The 18,730-nt window shown below is 54.1% G+C and overlaps 7 protein-coding genes across 7 annotated transcripts; 2 read left to right on the top strand and 5 right to left on the bottom strand.

Moving 5' to 3' along the window:
- Positions 1-662: 662 nt before the first annotated feature.
- Positions 663-2,713, top strand: C8A04DRAFT_33265 (major facilitator superfamily-domain-containing protein; the record flags this gene model as incomplete). The annotated part of the gene is made up of 6 exons (XM_062782396.1): positions 663-840; positions 922-1,233; positions 1,290-1,816; positions 1,889-2,210; positions 2,270-2,409; positions 2,465-2,713. The coding sequence occupies 6 exons, from the start codon at positions 663-665 to the stop codon at positions 2,711-2,713; spliced, it is 1,728 nt and encodes a 575-aa protein (XP_062632637.1).
- Positions 2,714-3,758: 1,045 nt separating this feature from the next.
- C8A04DRAFT_16008 (uncharacterized protein) lies at positions 3,759-4,439 on the bottom strand (the record flags this gene model as incomplete). The annotated part of the gene is made up of 2 exons (XM_062778699.1): positions 3,759-4,262; positions 4,350-4,439. Coding segments are annotated over 2 exons (594 nt in total), but the record flags the coding sequence as incomplete, so codon positions are not given.
- A 3,823-nt stretch (positions 4,440-8,262) lies between these two features.
- C8A04DRAFT_40860 (uncharacterized protein) lies at positions 8,263-9,198 on the bottom strand (the record flags this gene model as incomplete). The annotated part of the gene is made up of 2 exons (XM_062785085.1): positions 8,263-8,444; positions 8,592-9,198. The coding sequence occupies 2 exons, from the start codon at positions 9,196-9,198 to the stop codon at positions 8,263-8,265; spliced, it is 789 nt and encodes a 262-aa protein (XP_062632635.1).
- Positions 9,199-10,801: 1,603 nt separating this feature from the next.
- On the bottom strand, positions 10,802-12,171 carry C8A04DRAFT_16010 (endoglucanase EG-1; the record flags this gene model as incomplete). Its single annotated transcript, XM_062778700.1, has 2 exons — positions 10,802-11,497; positions 11,566-12,171. The coding sequence occupies 2 exons, from the start codon at positions 12,169-12,171 to the stop codon at positions 10,802-10,804; spliced, it is 1,302 nt and encodes a 433-aa protein (XP_062632634.1).
- A 2,688-nt stretch (positions 12,172-14,859) lies between these two features.
- C8A04DRAFT_33260 (uncharacterized protein) lies at positions 14,860-15,663 on the bottom strand (the record flags this gene model as incomplete). The annotated part of the gene is made up of 1 exon (XM_062782395.1): positions 14,860-15,663. One exon carries the CDS (start codon positions 15,661-15,663, stop codon positions 14,860-14,862), a length of 804 nt encoding a protein of 267 aa, XP_062632633.1.
- Positions 15,664-16,042: 379 nt separating this feature from the next.
- C8A04DRAFT_40857 (uncharacterized protein) lies at positions 16,043-16,958 on the bottom strand (the record flags this gene model as incomplete). The annotated part of the gene is made up of 2 exons (XM_062785084.1): positions 16,043-16,527; positions 16,583-16,958. 2 exons carry the CDS (start codon positions 16,956-16,958, stop codon positions 16,043-16,045), a joined length of 861 nt encoding a protein of 286 aa, XP_062632632.1.
- A 346-nt stretch (positions 16,959-17,304) lies between these two features.
- On the top strand, positions 17,305-17,583 carry C8A04DRAFT_33258 (uncharacterized protein; the record flags this gene model as incomplete). The annotated part of the gene is made up of 3 exons (XM_062782394.1): positions 17,305-17,421; positions 17,474-17,520; positions 17,574-17,583. 3 exons carry the CDS (start codon positions 17,305-17,307, stop codon positions 17,581-17,583), a joined length of 174 nt encoding a protein of 57 aa, XP_062632631.1.
- Between the last annotated feature and the right edge of the window lie 1,147 nt (positions 17,584-18,730).

Raw genomic sequence — 18,730 nt, 5'->3', positions numbered from 1 at the left:
CATGGGTATGCAGCATCACATGGGCCCGCTACGATAAAGACGTTGGCGGGAAACAAGGTGAGCAAACACCAATTAGGTGCAGTTTTGGTTGCATCGGATGTTGATAACCCTGCTCCGCTGCTGAGCAAAGAGACAGAGACGGGAAAGGGGACAGAATGAAGAAGCGAATGAAGAAGCGAAATAAAAAGATAACGACGTTGTGTCAATGGAAAGGAGGCAGATCATGCCATCATGGACTTCATGAGATCTCATCCATTGGTGTGAGAGAACGGCAATTGCAGCTTCAATCGTTCTGCAGCCCCAGTACCCCGTATCGTCACCGGTTTCGGCTGGCGGGCGGCAGGCAAAATCATGTCGGCCGATCTCTGTGCCGCTAGGTCCCTTGCCTGCAGCAGTACACTAGACGCAGCGCTTGCCCCTTTGGCTCGTCGGGGCCAAGCTCTTCAGACTGGGACGGAAGAGAACTTGTCGTCGAACCATTTGGTGCTCTCTGCCGCGGGGCCCCCACCTCAAGGTGGGCAGTTATCTGGGTTTCCCTCTCCTCAAGCTTTGCGAAAAAGCCGTCTCGTTGAGGAAACATTCGACTGCTCGCCGGCGACCAACAGAAGGCAAGAAAAATAACACAACAGCTTGGGAGATATTCACTCTGTGAGATCCACAAGATGGCCGGTAACGCCAGAGCAGAGACTCGAACAGTAAACGACGAAGTCGTCCAAGGGGAGGGTGTTGACGAAACAACGCCTCTCCTCGAATCGCAGAGCAAGTCCACATATGTGACATTTGGAAAATGTCTTGAGGAAGAGTGGAAGCCTTCCGTAGGGTTCTGGTGGATTGAAACAGGTACGTAAAGGGAGCACATAACGAAAAGGCAGCGACCAACCTGAATCTCTCGCTTGATGCTGATCAATGGACCGTGAACAGCCTTGTGGGCCAATGTTTTCCTATCGGGCTTTGACGGCACCATCACGGCGTCGACATACGCCGCCATTGGGTCCGACTTCAATGCCGTGAATAACGCGGCGTGGTTGACGACTTCGTACCTGATCACAAGCACAGCTTTCCAGCCGCTGTATGGTCGATTCTCCGATATGTTCGGGCGCCGGATATGCTTCTTCATCTCAACGGTAACCTTCATGGTCGGTTGCTTCGGTTGCTCGGTCGCCAACAGTATGCTCGTCCTCGACATTATGCGGGGCGTGACTGGCTTTGGCGGTGGAGGGTTGATCACGATGGGTAAGTACCTCCTACAACCCGTTGTAACACCGTCAAGATGTGCTGAACGTCCATAGCCACCGTCATCAACTCGGATATTATTCCCTTCAAGCAGCGCGGCATGTATCAGGCCATGCAAAACATCCTCGTGGGCTTCGGTGCCGTGCTTGGTGCGTCATGTGGTGGTGTCATTGCTGAAAGCATTGGCTGGCGCTGGTGCTTTCTGCTCCAAGTGCCCGTATCGGTGCTAGCACTCATTGTCGGATATGTGGTACTGGAAAATCCCCCATGCATGGTTCCCACGTTGGATCCAAAACGCCCGTTGTTGTCGGCAATGCAGCGTCTAGATTTCTCGGGTGCTCTCGTGCTCGTGATTGCCCTGGTGGCCCAACTTATGGGACTGAGCCTAGGTGGCAACGAGTTCCCGTGGGGAAGTCCCCTTGTAATCGGGTCGCTTGTGGGTAGCGTCATCCTCCTCTTCATGTTCGTGGGGATCGAAGCAACAACCAAGGCCATTCCCATGATACCGTTGCGGATGCTGCAAGGTTGGCAACCGACTGTCGTCCAGCTGACGAATGTGTTTTCCGGGATGGCTGCCTATGCCGTGAGTTCCTCCCTTCCTGACCCGACTGATCTCCTTACTCATCTCCGTGATTTTCCACTGACGGCCTTCCAGTACATGTTCATGGTCCCTCTTTATTTCCAGGCTGTGCGTGGCGATTCTCCGTCGGAGGCCGGTTTACGGCTCATAATTCCCGCTCTTGCAACCCCAGTTGGCGGTGTGGTTGCTGGCGTCTTGATGCACCGCGGGTATCCGCTGTGCCTGAACGTTCAATTGGGGACGGCCACAATGTTGTTGGGGAATCTCCTCGCGATGTCGATGGGTATAACAGACAGCCGTTGGAAAGAATCGTTGTACATGGTACCTGCAAACCTCGGCTTGGGACTGACCAACCCGAGTGTCCTGTTTAGCTTTGTCTCTCTCTTTGAGCATCAGGGTAAGTACCGATGGGGGCTTTGACAAGCAAGCGTGGTGGACATGACTAACCTGCAACAGAACAAGCGGTTGCTACGTCGACTGTGTACTTGATCCGTTCCATGGGCACAATATACGGTGTTACTATCACCGCTGCCATCGTGCAGAACGTGTTGTTGGTGAGGCTGCCGGGGACGCTGGGTGACGCGGCTACCGAGGAGGTTTGTGCCCAACTCCGCACCCCTTATTTGTTCACTGTTGCTGACGCGATGATAGCTCATCGAGAAGCTTCGCCAATCTCTCTTTTCCATCAGCGAGCTGCCGCCGGTCTTGGAAGTTGCGGTTCGGGCATTGTATGCTGACGCATTGCGAATAGCTTTTGCGGCGTCAAGCGCATTCGCCGCGGTGTCGTTTCTGTTTTCGTTGGCACAAAAAACTGGGTCGTTGCAGCGGAGGTGTAAGTCGGCGGACCAGGCGGACGAGTCGGGACAGGCGAATGATGGTCAAGATGAGCCGGCGAGGTAAAATGGAGGTTGCTCTGGGAGTTGAGATGATAAGCCGGAATCCTAGAAAAGTGAGCGATGAAGGGGTGATGAGGCACTGAGGGAGTTGCGGTGGATGATACATAGTACACCGTCCGCCTTCGTGGCTTTCGTCAAAGGGCCCGAAAATGGCGTGCGAGGCTGCCCCATCCCAAGACACCATTTCGAATGCACCGATTTGAGACAACCCCCATGCTCCTCGTTCAGTCATCTTTCCCCTGTGAGCGATTTTGTGGAATCAAAAGAGCGGCTTGCAGGCTCGCCCAATTATCTTAACGGCACCTGGACGAAAACGGAAGGTATCTCATTTGACTTGCACACCCCTCAAATCCGCATGTGGGGGAAGGAACCAGTTAATGTGAAACCCTAACCCTTTTGTTTACTTTCCACTTTCGACCCCCTGACCATGGGGCTGTGAAACTGTAAACAAGTCCTCACTAGTAGGGCGGGAATTAAGCCTCTCTTATAACGAAGGGGGTTGAAGAGGGCTTGGCTGTGAGCTGGGAATTAAGCATCAATTTGGGGGGGTCTTAAACAAATCCCAGAAAAGCCGCTGGCATTCAGGCATCAACCAAATAGCAAGGGGGATTATAAGTTTTTGTGTGGGTTTGTTTTGCCAAAGTATCAACTCACAAAGACAGCATGTTTAGTTAACGAAACATAACGAGATGGCCGAATATCAAATTTTGATCAAAGAGCTGTGTCACGGGTGGGCGCAACTCACCACTGCGTAACATCCTCAAAAAGAGGAACCGTGGTTCAAATTGTCAAGTCGAACCAGCAGTCGCGTATATGAACCACAATGTCACGACATGCGGTATTTATGAGGGGGATGCAAAGTTAACGAGAGTTACGCCGTTTGCAACGCAATTAAAAGGACCCTAATAGTTCCACATCTTTTGTATCCTTTTGACACGACAGAGAGTTCCGAGCCAGATCTTCTTAACACCTTGACAATCCTCTGGCGACAAAATAATCTCGCTCAACCCAACCACTATCGTAAGCTGCCCTCAATTGAACCCCATTCATCAGTAAACCTGGCCTTCAATAGGTACATAAGGCCCAGTAGGACAGGCTATGAAAAAGTCCTCCTGCGGGTCAAGGTATTCTTCCCACCTCTCAGCATGTTCCCGGTCCCTGGCATCAAAAACCTGAAAGGTCTCTCCGCCAGCCCCCTCTTCCTTATTTGATCGGCAGATGAACAAATTGTGCGTGAACAGGCCGTAACGGTAGTGGGAAAAGTCTCCGAAGACAACCACTTGCAAGGATGAGATTCCCTTAGGTCCAAAAGCCAATTTCAGGAACTTTTTGAAGGTCGGGTCAAGTACATTCTGCAAGTCACTGTATGGAACAGTAACTTTCCCTTTGGTTGTTGTCACTTTCTCGACTTCAATGCCTTGATTGACCAGTTTATTCGCGCTCAGTAGTGCTCGCGATTTGTAATCCTTCCCCGGCGTGTGATGTTGGCCCGTCTGCCGTACATGGACGATCTTCCGTGTGGATTTGAGGGTGAAGGGCATCAGGAGTGCTTGCTATATCAAACATGAGCGGGGTTAGCACTGCAAGCGGCCATACAGGGGTGCAACAATCCGGGTTGAAACAAATCGAGGTCGGCTCACCAGTTCCGCTGGCCTGCAAGCAAGACCCAAGCATTCGAGGTTGAAGTCGGCGAGGAGAGAAGCGTTAGATCGGGCATTCCTGATTTCCAAAGAGGTATCGTCCCCCGTAAAGGTGAGACAACCGTCATCTACTACCGAGGGGGCGGTGTGAATGCGATGATACACCAACCGCTAGAATGGGGTTAGGGTTGAGTACCTCCTTGTAGGCCATGATGTTTGGATTCTTGGGGGGCGATGGTTTATGTTGACCGTACAAGGTTTGTGGTGGAGTGGAGTGATCAAAGGTATGAGTGAGAAAGTTGAGTGTAAGGAAGTATGAGTGCGAAAAGGTTTTCACGCCAGCTTTGGTTTATATACAGATGAAGTCAGAGGCATCTAATTTACCTCGTCACCCCAGCCTGCAGTCGCCCCAGCGTTTGGCCTCTTTCCCGTCCATGTCATGTCCCAGCCTCGCATAACCCATTCTCACCAGGACCTGAACACGGCATCGCATATCGATACGGCGACGGTGTGACGCCCTCTTCGGCTTTCGTTGCTTCCCATCCACTCACAGCTTAGCCTCAGTTTGCAAATCACGGCGCAGGAGATGAGGGTTAACCCAAGGAACTGGCCAACCTGCATCCCACCGGCCCTCTCATACCCATCATCATGGCCAGGCGAGGCAAATCGAGGCCAGAAACAACGACCTTCCGCCTCACAATGCACAATGACACCGCCTAGCCCTGATGTGATTTGCACAGTGCTTGCTGCGTATTGCACCAACGGTCTGTTCTTACTGGAACTCTCAGGCCACATATCGCGGCTCAGATATCGAGCATAAGAAAAGGACCATAAAGCGTGTGGGAGCGGGCTGGTACTTTTTGTTAATTACACCCGCTGGACTCAACAGACGGGTCAATCTCACTGGGATTGGTCAGCAATCAGGATGTTTTGGTACTCCCACGCTCTAACCTAGACCATCGAGTGGAAGCCCAGGCTTTGACACCGGCTCTGTCTGCCTTAATCCAAGGTTTCGAAGAGGGATCCCAAAGACGGAGGCTTTGAACCAACCGTCTCACATGCCGCCTCGTTGAACGCGTCTTCGACCACCGGCGGTCCAAACAAACAATCTCGGCCCAACAAAGCGGTTTATTTTGTTTGATACATCCATCACATGCCAAAATGTCAGCTTGACCGTAGCGCTTGCAACCCATGTTCAGAACTAGGACACAAATCCTAGATTAGGGAAGAATGACGGCTGAGCTTTAGGCTACTGCGTTAATTAATTGCGGAGCGGGAAGTGGTGAAAATGTATGTTTTGGGGACTGAAGCCGATGGTCTAAGTATTGGACTCCACAAACAACAGGGAAAGAAAAAGACAAGAAGAGAAAGGAAAAGTCCTGGCAATCTAGCATCCTTCTCTCCTAACATCAATGCACACATCGATGCCATAAACCATCCCTGTCTCAGTAGATATCCGTTGGCCGAGGACAATACGTCTCAAACGGACAGGCGGATAAGACGTCCCAGCCCGACTTAACCAGAGGCTCCCACTCCCGATGATCCGCATCGCGGGGATCGAAGACCTGATAACCGTGCTTGCGTCGACGAATGATGAGGTTGTGCAGGTACAGGCTGGTCCTACGGTATGCAAAGTCTCCAAAGGCCACCACCTGGAGTGAGAATATTCCAGTTGGGCCAAAGGCCCATCCAGAAAGGCTCGGAAGTCGTCATCGAGCAGCGACGGATCTTGCAGCCGCTGATGTGATATTTTAACCACCCTGTCGAATCCCTCGGGGCACCTTTCTGAATGAATCCCGTTTAGGTTGTCGGGTGGGATGGCTGAGAAGTTGAACGCTCGAGATCGAGGTAAACCCCCATCCATCCGGGATTGCTGGCTGATGCCGCTTTGTCGGACGTGCACAACCCTGAGAGAACTGAATTTGACCATATAAGAATCGAGAAAGCATTTCTGATAGTAGACCGAGAGGATCGCCGACAATCATCAGCTTCAAATTCTTGAACAAACAGGTCAAAGGGGGTAGTTAATTGGTTTTCAAGCTAGTCGTTTGAGGGTGGTCCTGTGATTTTGAATCGCCTTCCAAACCGGAATTATTCCTGTCTCGGGTCGTCGCTTAGCATTCACAGACATAAAAAGGTCGACCAATCCGTTGGTGCCGTTGAGTAGTTTTCCGACCGCTCCTTCTGCCTCGTACAGGTGCGCCGCCGCGATCTCCAACCTCTTCAAGTTTGGGGGACCCCGGTGATGATTAGCGATTGCGTCGACAAGATCCATGTCCACGCCGCAATGCACAATACTGCGCGACTCCGGCGAGCTGAAATCAACTTGTCTCTTCGGGGCATCAATGCAAGGGTCGCTGAATGCCATGCGTTCGAGGCGGAGGTTGCGAAGAGTGGGGAAGCAAGCCCTGGGGTCAAGAAACTGGGTTACCATGGTTTCCCATGCATCGTCCCACGACTAATAGCTCTGCGAGGATACAAATCCTGAGAGCTAAACACCTCCTGTGCGTCTATGTCGGGTGTCTCAAGATGGTGGAGGTTGTTGAAGATGGCCCCCCGCAACGCTTTTCGGTTGTGCGGTTGAATCCCACCGCACGAGATCGATTTCAGGTTTCGGAAGCGATCCAAGTCGACGAGGTATTCGTTGGCAGGTTAACATACAGGACAAAATGCGTCGGTCGTAAGGCTGAGGGACTCGAGCTCTGGCTGGCCGACCGCCAGTGCCGCTATCAGGCTCGAAGATACACACGTTGCTATATCCCAGCTATACGTGGGAAGTATTCCGTTATCAGCGCCGTTCGATGGGGGGATAAGCTGGGACAACACCTACCTAAATTCGCGGAGCGTTCCGGGAGGTAATTGGTTGACCAGTCGTTTAGCAAGCTCAAGAACCATCTGGAACCCCAACCGCAGCTCGCTTGTCCGACTCAACGGTGCATCACCGGCTTCATTGTCGCTGTCCTCGTAGTCGTCGCTTGCCGGGACTGATGCGCTGCCCAGATGTGGGCAGAGAGAATCATCGATTCTACCAGTCGAGATGGCACACCGGAACTTGAGTGTGGACACATTACCGGACCCCAGCGCGTTCCATACGTCTCCATACAAGCATTGCGCATCATCAATAGAGTAGATCGCGGTTTGCCAGTTTAATCTGCCTGGCCTGGGCTCTTCTTCGTCGGCGGCATAGCAGGCCATAGGCTTGGCGTTGGGATCTCCCAGGTCGACGACGACATGGTGCTTCTTCGGAGGGTCGTTGTTATCCATGATGGCCGCTGAGCTTTGTCAAGGGCCAGATGTCGAATTGACTGTTCAAATAAGCGGGTGACTAGATGTTGCTAGTGAATCTGCCACTGCGAACAAGACGCAGGGAAGTGGTTAAGGAGCGGCAGGAGAAGGAGGAAGGGGTATGGGAGAAAAGAGAGGATTTATTAAACAAGCTCAGTTTCCTCAAAGGGATCGGAATGTGACGAGGCAACCCATCCCCAGCAGATGGCAGTTTTCTAGACGCCGTCGACTGCCCCGGGTGACCTACATCATTTAGCGCCAGGCGCGAACAGCAGAGCGGCCATATTTAATCCAACCATCCAACCATCCAACGCTTCACTCTGGGCCCTCCGGTCCGGGTCAGAGGCAGTAGCAATACCTTCAGGCGGGCGGCCGCCCTTGAATTGGTGATACGGTGGGAATCACAAGGTGACAAGGCAACAATCGAATGGAGTCCGGACGTGTACTCTTGTGAAATTAAAGGCAAGAACAAGGAGTAAAATGGTGGTATTGATGCTACGATGCTCATCATATGGTATTAACAAAGGAAATCTGATACAGGTGCATAGACGGTGTAAAACTGGCAATTCTCCCTCCCCCTTCCTCGCTGGCTTCCCTCAAATCCCTTCCTCGCTGGGCTCCTTCAAACCTACAGCTCCTCCTTCTGGGCCTCACCCTGCTCAACGTTCTTCTTCAATACCTGCGCCTTAATTTCAATCTCGATATCTCGGCGCTTCTGCTTCCGGTTGGGAGTGGTGTGGGTGACCGGGTAGGCGACCACGCCGCCATCTGACAATTCCCCGGTGTACAAGGACAAGTCACGAAGGGTTGCTATCATCCAGTCATTAGCATAAGTCAAGGTTCACCGAAGACGAGGCGCGGAAGTTGTGGACAGAAGCAAGACCAAGATTTGAGGCCAAGGCCTCCCACGGACACAAGAAAAAAAAAAGAAATCAAACGAAAAGTGAGGCAACCTACCCTCGCAATCACTGCCCTCAGCGACCCACAGGGGCAACGTCTCATACACGGCCCCCGGCGAAAACAGCAACACCCTCGTGTTATCCCGTTCGCGCCACTCCTCCGGCACCGGCACCTCCTTCGGAATCGTAATAGTATGCATCACACGCGTCCCGGGAGCCGGGCGCGGGTACAGCGCAAACAGGCCCTTCCCCTCGCCATCCGTGCGTTCCTGGTGCTCATGCCACTCACGCACCGCCAGCGGGATCTCATCGTACGCCATCTGCAGCAGCACGCGGTCATACCCGTGCGGGTCAATCCCTTCCCAGCTGCCGGGGTACTCGCGGGTGGAGAAGACTTCCTTGAGGGCGTCGCGGAAGGCGAGGAGGCCGATGGGCTCTTGCTCGCTGAGATCCTCGAGGATGTACTGTTCGGCGTCGAACTTGGCGGTGGCCTCGCAGGAGGGGGTGAATTGCTTGTGGGCGTCGGAGGTGAAGGGGTTGGGCCAGCGCCAGTTGGCCAGCTTCTCGGGTTCGCCGGTCAGCCGCTGCTCGCCGGGGCCGTTGGGGCCGACGGCTTGGGCGGTTGTGGCCAAGAAGGTGGCGGCTACGAGGGCGTCAAGCTTCATGGTGGGGGGCGATGGGTGGGTGACTGTTGTTCGGGCGGATGGTGATGGTCACGGAGCGAGAGGTGAAGAAACAGTAATGGATGTCGAAGGAGGCGGACAAAAACAAACGCTTGTTTTGAAATTAGAAACGGAGAAAAAAAAGAATCTCTCACGCCATCCCCTCTCTCGCCGTCCCACTCAGCCCGCCACCAGAGTAAATAGTCTTCCTTCGCACTGACCGAATGCGCCTATCTTGAAAAACTGTTGTGCTGTCCTCCGGAGTCGTCTTCCCGAGTTGCCGCATCAGGCCGCATTCGAGCAGCTCCGCCCGGGGGGTTGAGATGGGGAAATATGGAGACAGGGCCGAAGCGGCGCATCGCCAGCGCGGATCTTTGTGGGGAAACTTCCGAAGCCGCATGGCACCGCGGCTTGGCATGGGTTGGAGAGGCGCTGAAAGTTGGGGTCGTTCAGGGGTTTGCGGGCGATTGACAGGGGTCAGTTGGGGACCTGGTGCTGAGAGTGAGAGACGTTCAGATTGGGGTTGGGACTGTCGAGCCTCAACGTGGCATTTTGAGACGGATTGTTCCTGTTTTTGTCGCTGCTTGAGCTTCTTGCATGGTGTGTGATGAAGGGCCGGTGAAACGTTGGCTCGATTGGTAGGCTGATCAATCGTTCCGTTCCGTCACAATGGAACGATGCGAATGGTTCGACACGACATAAGCTCAAAGAAGCAAGCGCCAGGAGGTCTCTGCGTGAGCGCCTTCCTCTAAATGCCACGGACACCTAAGTAGCAACGTCACTCTTCAATGAGAGACCTTAACCGGGCTGAAACAAACCTGTCATAAAGCACCTCACTTTCCTTGAGCAACACGTCGAAAACAGCCCATCGCGGGACGTTTTCACAGGACCCTTGACCGGATCGGTCCAGCCCGCGCCTATGGTACGTATCTGTGGAGCACCGACCCAAAAGGAGAGGTCTCGACTTCGAAATCCCCCGCTGGTGCAGAAAATATGCTCCACCAAAGACGCCAACGTTGGCGAAAGACACATCTGAATCCTACGGTCAGATCCGGCCCCGGACCGGCCGACCCGAAAAATGGGTAGATTTGGGGTGGCGAGGGCCACGGGGTGGGGTGATTAGCGTAGAGGCCTTTGTGATCTTTTCGTTGAGTCGAGAACAACGGTGAAGCCGCGCAAAATTGGCAACCAAGGAGCCAAGTACTAAACCCTAACCCTATCACTAAGCGTCTTGGGGGTCTCCCAGAATGTTTCACGGTGATGGCTCCTCTTTGTCGATATTTGAGTGTTCCAATCTCTCGAGGCTTAAAGAAAGATAAAGAATATTTGCCAATATTTCTCTTCGAAGTGGTGTTGAGATAAGACACGCAGGAAGTAACGAAACAACTGAAAGAAGTTTTAACCACGGGGGTTTGCCGGAAGGAAGGAAATCCAACATTCACGAAGGAAAGGAATGAAGTAGTAATTTCTTCAGGTCGGAACCAGAATTTCCAATTTATGTACGGCCAGTTATCTACTTGACTCTGTTCGTCCCTTTTCCGCATCCCTCAATCCGCCCTATGTACATCATCACCCGACCACCTTGCTCTTCCTAACCGTTTGCCGCTTAGTAGTGGGCAGCACGACGCTTCTTGCACTTGCCGCCACCAGTGCTAGCATCAGCATAGGTTGAGCCAATCTCACCCCAGCGCAGGCGGCTGAAAGTGACCTCCGGGTTGGGCTCGACCTTGACAATCTCGGTTGGGTTGCCCTCATCAAGGTTGCAAGGGCCGGCCTCACCAGCATCGAGCCAGTTCATGTTGCCGCCCTCGTCCCACCAGATGCTGAGCGCCAGGACCATGCCGCGGGTCAACGCATCGCCCATGGTGGTGGTACCACCAAGACCGATGTACTTGGTGGAATAAGTCGCGCTGCAGAACTCGTCGTTGAGGCTATCCGTCTTGGGCAGGCCCTCGGCGTCGACAACGTAGGACTCGATGACCTTGTTGTCCTGGACGTACAGGCGGTGGATAGCGGTCAACTTGCCGTCGGCGTCGGCGGGGAACTGGGTGATGACGCTGAAGGGGCGGGTGGTGTCGACCTTGAAGTCGGCCGAGTTCCCGTAGTAGTCGGTCACGTTGACGCGATACGGGTTCCATGCGCAGCCGTTCTTGTCGCAAACGCCGTCGGCTTCGCACTCGGCGCCCTCGCAGAGGTAGGGGCCGTCGACGTTGCACGGGTGGGGGGCTACGTGGTTGGACCGCCCGTTGGCCTCCCAGATGTCCATCTCGTTGCAGCACGCGCCCTTGCCGTCAAGGTTGCCCTGGAAGAAGAATCAGTCAGTCCCAATGGCACTTTTTTGAGGAATAGTAACAGATCAGATGAACGTACAAGACCGTTGATGAACGGAGTGACATAGCACTGGGCATCGCAGTACCCAGTACCGTAGTAAGCACCACCGGGGTTAAGCTCGCTCTCAGCGCCAGTAGGATCCATCTCGGACAGGTACAGTGCACTGTTCATGCCGCAGGGCAGCTTGGTGGCGTCAACATCGAAGGCAAACTCGTTGCCAGTCAGCGACAGCATCTCGTACTTGCGCTCGGTGCTGTCGAGCAAGTACACGCGGGGGCTGACGACGCGGCCATCAAGGACCTGTAGCAGACGTAGCGCATCCCCATTTGTGGTAATACCGTAGGTCGAGTAGTCATCGACGCCTTCCATGATGCAGTTCTTGGCGCACGACTCCTGGTCCGGGCAGGCCGTCGAGTTGGCGGGTTCGCCCCAGTTGCCGCAGTTGAAGTCGTTGTCGGCCTGGTGGACCGGGTGGGCGAGCGAGTCCAGCACGACGTAGTTGGTCTCCTCCTTGCACCCGTCGGCGAGCGAGCACCGGTAGGTGGTCAGCTCCGGGTGGACCTCGGTGGCCTCGCCGGGCAGTTGGGCGTGGGCCGCGCCTAGGAAGAGCGAGGCCAGCCCGAGGGCGGCAGTGGTGCGAGCCATGGCGAAGGTATGGTAAAGCAGAAGAGGTAAGGATAAGAGGAGATGGGGCGGTTGAGGAGGTAGGAGGTAAACACCACGGGAGATAAACAGGCCGGGGGAAAGGGTACTCTTATACACAATCACACTCTCCACAACGTAACCCATTCGATCCCTCCTTCTCCCCATCGATAACCATCCCCGTTCCACACCGTCGGTCCATCCTCCCCGCATCTCCGTGTCCCAGATCGTGGGTCCTCCGCCGAGCCCACCCGCAGCAACCCACCACCAAAAAGCCGTTTCGCGACAAGCAAAGAAACCACAAACGAAGGACAACGGAAAACGGCGCCACGGTCCCGAACTTCCGCCACCGCATCATTCTTTCCCTCTCAGCCCCTGTACTCGTTCTGTTCTTTTCGCTCGGCCCTGCAAGGAACACCAACCGATTCGCACATGCGCGCCCACCCGTGACCCATGCCCGCAGCATCGCCAACGAATCCCCCCCACGATCTCAGTGTCTCACCCTCTGCCGAGTTCCGCCCGCCCCCAGCCGCGCGCACAAAATCGAAAGAAGGAAAAGAACATTCCATCCCGTCCTTCTGCAGCATCCGCCCCTCTTCGCTTCATTCCAGAACCGCAGAATGCACGAATCTCCAGCGAAAACTAACGCGCCAAGTCCTTGTTTTGCGGTAACGCCAAGTGCAGCCAAGTGCAGCCAAGTGCAGCCAAGTCTGGCCAAGTCCAGCCAAGTGCAGCCAAGTCGGGGGGCCAAGCCGGTTGACGGAAATTGACCACCCGAAATCTCCTGGGACGGAATAAACTGCGGTGGGCCCCGAGAAACGACGAAGGGACTTACCTAACAAGTGAGAAATGGAGAGACGAGAGCGAAAATGAAATAATTAGAGATATTGACTGTAGAAGATCGAGTTGGGGTAACTGGGTATTTTGAGTCGGAGTTCAATGCGGTACAGGGGTTACATCCGTTCAGGGGTAATTCAGTTATTAAGGCCTGCAGAGAACAGCCCTACTCCAACAATCCCACTCCCTGATCCTCAACAACAACCGATAACCGCGCGATTAACCCCGCGAGCCGCCAAGGACGGATCCAAAGCAGAATAGTAGAAATGATCGACATCAAAACTTACCTCGATCATCCGGACGAACCGCCCGAAACGGTCCTCTCGGCACTCCCGTTCGGCAGCACATTCTTTATTGCAAACATAGTACCGGCCCCACCCATTAGATAACGGCCGGCCTTCATGTTCACGAACAAGTTGCCAGACTTGGGAATCGACAACGCTGATCTTGAATTCTCCACGCTTTTTGACTAAAGTATCGCATGTTCCGCTACCGCTGCCAAGCCATAGTTAGTTCCCCCAAAGTGTAAGACTTTCACAAATGCCCGGGCTTCCCGCCGGTCAGGAAACCCGGGGGGGTTCCGAGATCCCGTTTCCAAGCGCCGAGATCAGGCCGGGATCTCCACCACTCACATCGCAGACTTGATCCGTATTCCGGGCCGGAATAACTACTATCAACCTCATCAGGCCCTCGCCTCCGCTACTGCGCCAGAATTTGTGACACACCCTCCGACCATCTACTGCGCCTTCTGCGCCGACGTCCTCACTTGCATACCAGCCGCCTTCTCCAGCAGTGTCGCCCTGGCCATCACCGCCTGGGCTGTCGCTGCCGTCCATGGTAACTTGACTTCCACCGCGGGAGCCCACCTTCTCCACCACTTGGTCTCCGTTCTCGCCGTATTGCCCGGTTGACTCAGCGTGACCAACCGCTCCGTCTCACTGCACCACATCAGGGCTAAATTGGAGACAATTTCTGTGTCATCCCCGCCCGCTCCCCTGGTGAGAGCTGCTGTTCTTAGGAGCGGTTGTAGACTCTGGATTGTCACCACGGGTACACTGCCGATCCGTACCTCCCGTGCAATGACCGACAATCCACGTTTGACAGCGTCGACGACAGCCTTGCTGGCGATCGGGAACTTCTCGCGCCCCAGCCGTAAAAATGCCCGCATCCCGTCACTCAAACTCCCTTTTCCTTCTCTTCCAAACTTCGTCCGCACTTGTGGCCATATGCTCAACACGAGCGCCTCAATCGCTAACTCTTCCGAATTCGCAGGTTTATGTTCATGGCCACGCCCAATCCGACATGAAATCCGTTTTCCATGGTTCCAGATCGTTGGTTCGCCTCTCTCCCAGTTCTGGGTCAACATCGTCCCTGGGAGATATCGATCTATTGTCTTCTTGGACAACACCGCTCCCACACGTTGGGCGTAAAAGGCGTTTGGTGTAGACACCGTTTCCTCCCAACCACATTGTGATGCAGTCGGGTTGTAAAGAATATGTAGATTGGACGAGGGAAAGAAGAACACAGCTGCTGTGTGCTGTGTCCAAGTGTTGAGGCGGTGAATAACTGGAGAAGAGCCGTTGATGGCTGCGACACAGACAGGGCGATGGATGTTCCTTGGGAGATAATCAAGCTGGACTATGTCCGAACAGATTGCTAATGTCACCCTCGTCAGTAATGTTGTGTCTAGACGTAGCGCGATATGATCTGAATTAGGGTTGGGGACTCACGCCGAAACAACATCTCCAACAACGACTTGGCTACCCCAAAGACGCGATCTCCACCGAACCGTGTCTGCGTCAGCAATGCCTGTCCCACTCCCTGTGACGGGGCCATTCCTGTGGGAAATGCCACCTAGACTTCGGATTCCCCGCTTTCCTCCTTCATCATGGCCACCCCGTTCCGCTCCGTCATCTCTATCGGCTGCAAGGTGTAGGTTTCGGCCAAGAAGTGGTCAAATATCTGCTGATACATGGCAGCTGCCCGGTAGAACTGTTGTAGGTCCTTGCATCGTGCTTTGTGTTCCGGCCAATGGTTGGCCTGGCACGTCCGGCTGCAGTACGCCGTGGCGAGCGTATCGGTTCCCGGCCCTGGCATCCTGCAGGCGGAACATTTGAGTATCTCGCCCTGTTTTTCGCACTGAGCACATGTTTTCGGCGAAAAGGAGGGAGCCAGTGTAGCCAGGGAGTACGGCAGGTCAGGCCCTGCTGGTATCATGTAGTTGTCTAGCTCCGGCAATTGGACATTCGGAATCGGGAACGGCGATGTCTCATCCTTCCGACCCTGCGCCATCCACAGGGCATAACGGAGATGCTGAGCCTTGTAGCTGTGGTCATCACCAGCAATGTCCTTCTCAAGCGCCAAGGCCCCGAGTTGCTCGTACAGCTGGTCAGTTGGCGCGTCGGCCGACGCGGCAGTTCGGATGTGTGGGAGAAGTCGGCTGTAATCGGGATCGCTCGACTCGTGCGTTTCGGCGCTAAGCATGAATAGCTGCGCAGCAATTATTCCATCATGCCACGTAGGTTTGTTCTTTTCGGAAGCATGTGGATTCAGCCATTCTCTGTAGTGGTCTATGGGCGAGGGTAGGCGGCGGAAGAAGGTTTCTACCGGATCCTCGGGTTGATTCCCGAAGACTGCCGGAATCAAGCGCATGGCCATTTTGCGGAATTGAGATTGTAGAAATACGAAGAATTGTAGGTCACAAAGGTCGGAAAAGAAGGTGGGCGACATAAGGGGGCTAAAACTCTTTGATACAGTTGAGCCCCTCGGGAACCGTGAATGAACAGGAAGTAGGTAATGACTTGGAACAGACTAAATGATACTGCACTGGGTTTGTCTGAGATTTGAATAGATTGCACGGCGCTATTAATTGATCCTTCCGACCCATGATGCATAAAGCATAGGCAGGAGCAATTAAGCTTTCACTGCACTTGCCCTGGGAGATAGGCATGGGCCCGCACCACTGAGACCTTGGGTAACAACATCGCCATGTTAAACGCTGGTTAAGGGGTTCTTTAGACCCAAATGGACCGCATTTCTAATCCGCCGACATTTCCACATCTGCTACCCCTGACTCCCCTAACGTGTCACCCAATTTGACGAGAGTATGTTCATATACCCGTGCCACATCCATGTAAAGATCTTCCTCGCCCTCATCATTCCACGTACCACCAGGGCCATCCAAACCGCTATCCTCCGTGTCTTCTGTCGGCTCTCCTTCCGCCTCCCTTATCACACCCATCGCATGTCGTCTGCTCATCACATCGACCACCACGACCCTCGCATTCTGGACCGTGCTCTTGCAGCGTACCATATCCGTCCGGGACATTCCGCTGCGGAGGCCGTTCTCGAATCCTGGAAGTGACTCGTGGGTTTCAATATCCTCGCCCGAGAGCAGACTGGCGAAGCAGTGATCTAATTTGTGAAGTGTTTTAAACACAGGGTTGGCTGACGCAGGGAGACCGGCCATCCATGTGTTGAACTCGCTGGCTATGTTAAGAAGTGACGGAATTTGTATATTTGCTGCTAAAATTAGCTAACGGACAGAGGATAGGCAGCCTATCCAGGGTTCACTTACGAGTACCGGACAGCCAAACCACACCAATTACTTCATCCAAATCCTTCGATAACTCATCGATAGAACTGTAACCCTCAACCCCATCATCGCCATCCTCATCCACATGAGCATCTCCTTCCCCCACGTCATCCCCCGTTGCCCCTGTCTTAAATTTCTTGATGAAGCGCCGAGTGATGTGTGCCATGCGCTCCGAGACAAAATTCCGCACCTGGTCCTCTTTGGAGGAACCCGGGCGAAGGGCTCGTGAGCGGGGGTGTGGGAGCCCGGCAGATGGTAGGCTGGCTGTTGTGGATGTAGTTGGCGCAGGTGAGGGCAACGCTGGGATGAACCCACCCCCGCCGACACTGGAGTGGGGGACGTTCGAGCTTTCAGCCATTTTCGATTTTGCACGTGTTATAACCCCAGAGCTTCGAGCTGGCGCATTCTATGGCCATCAGGCTGAAATCAAGAAATCGGCTGGTTAAGAGCTCATCATGCTCATGATATCGATCTCTTGGAGGTTGGACTGGTGGGGGGTGAGATGGTGGAATGATGTCGAAAGGCCCACTTCCTTCCAGAACGGGCCTTACAACGCCACCTGAGTGTGGGGTATTGTGGCTGGCATTCGTGGCTTGCGTCTGTGCGTTCATGAAATTTCGCTACCAAGTCCCCACCTCGATTCTCTCAATCGCAACTTCATCGACTGGAAACACCAATCGAATACTGCAACACCCATCGTCAACATGGCTCCCAAGCGTATCGGCGGCTCCCGCCGCTCATACAACCCCATCACCGGCCTTTACGACGCCTTTGTCACCTCCGAGAATGCCTCCATTGTCCGCAGCGTCACAGCATTCGGGGTGCGTCCAACCTTCTTTGTTGCTTAGGGGTGGTTTACTGACATCATCACAGGTAGCTGTTACCTTCTTGGCTAGCGGCTTTGCCGGTGCCATTCTCTGGTATGCCCCACACGCTGGATATTGCGATACCGCGACGACTAACGCATCGGTAGCCCTGAGTAAACGACGAGATACGGTTCCGAACGACGACGACCACGATAGAAATGGACCATGGTCTGAGACCTCGCAGTTGGATGTACGATATAGTGGGCATGGACCGGCAGATCGGCTATCCAGGGTATTGAACGACATCATGGGCGGCGTTTGGCGGATAGACTCTCAAAATATTAATGCGGTTCGGCACTCTGCGACTTTCGTTCCGATGTGGTTTCTTTGGTGTGCGCAAGACAAATCAGGGCATTCTTCGTGTTCAAAGACCACGATGTTTGGGTCCAAGCCTTTGATACCCGGCCAATGTCTTCCTGACGGCTTTACAATGGATGGACAAGGAGTTGCCTAACGGACTCTTCCTATGAGCTTAACAGCCGCACCAGCTCAAGAGGATGCAGAATGCTCTGGTGATTATGGTTCAGAATGACTTTGTGGTCCTTTTCATCCGATATTCAGGCCAACACCCTACTGCTCTGCTAGCAGGTATTACTTCAAGGTGTCTCAGGCATTGTTGTTTCCTAATGCTAGGAGATATGGGCCCAAAAAACGATGCGGACTGCTATATCTAGCCGACCCCAACCTGGGTATCCTAACCATGTGTCGCAGACTATCTTCCCCATCACCCATAACCCCCATTCGGAATCGAAAACGCCATGGCTCCCGGCCCTACCTTCTACCACCACACTAGCCGGCGACCCAGCGGCATCCAACAACGAAGTGATCTCCAATTCACCCCATTATCTCCTATCCCCGCTTCACCGCCGTCCCGCCCTGACCCACAGCAGGAGTCTTCCTCACATCCCTCGCTATCGCCAAGATCCGCTCGACAACCAGCTTCCTTCAGCGCTGTAACAGGGGACGGCCCTAGACGTATTCATGCCCTTCGCAAGCTTCCAAACTCGTGGTCCGGCCCGTCAAATCGCTACACGACCCCATCCGTATCGGTGGCCAAAGGCAGCAGCGGGACTGGAGGCAGCGGAGGTGGGAACGTTCGGCGTGAGACCTCTGAGAGCCTGAATCGTGGCGCTGGCGAGAGCAGTGGACAGTCCAAGCCAACAGAAACCGCACCCGCCAAGTCGCCCACGAATCCCGCTGCTCCCAGCCCCGCGCCGCGCTTCCATATCCCCCAGTATCAAGGCGGTAGTAACAGGACCAATCC

Source organism: Dichotomopilus funicola (genome assembly GCF_033296635.1).
Source record: "Dichotomopilus funicola strain CBS 141.50 unplaced genomic scaffold C8A04scaffold_121, whole genome shotgun sequence".
NCBI classification, from domain to species: Eukaryota; Fungi; Ascomycota; class Sordariomycetes; order Sordariales; family Chaetomiaceae; genus Dichotomopilus; species Dichotomopilus funicola.
The sequence above is the reverse complement of the archived record's forward strand: the minus strand, read 5'-3'. Positions and strand labels throughout refer to the sequence as shown.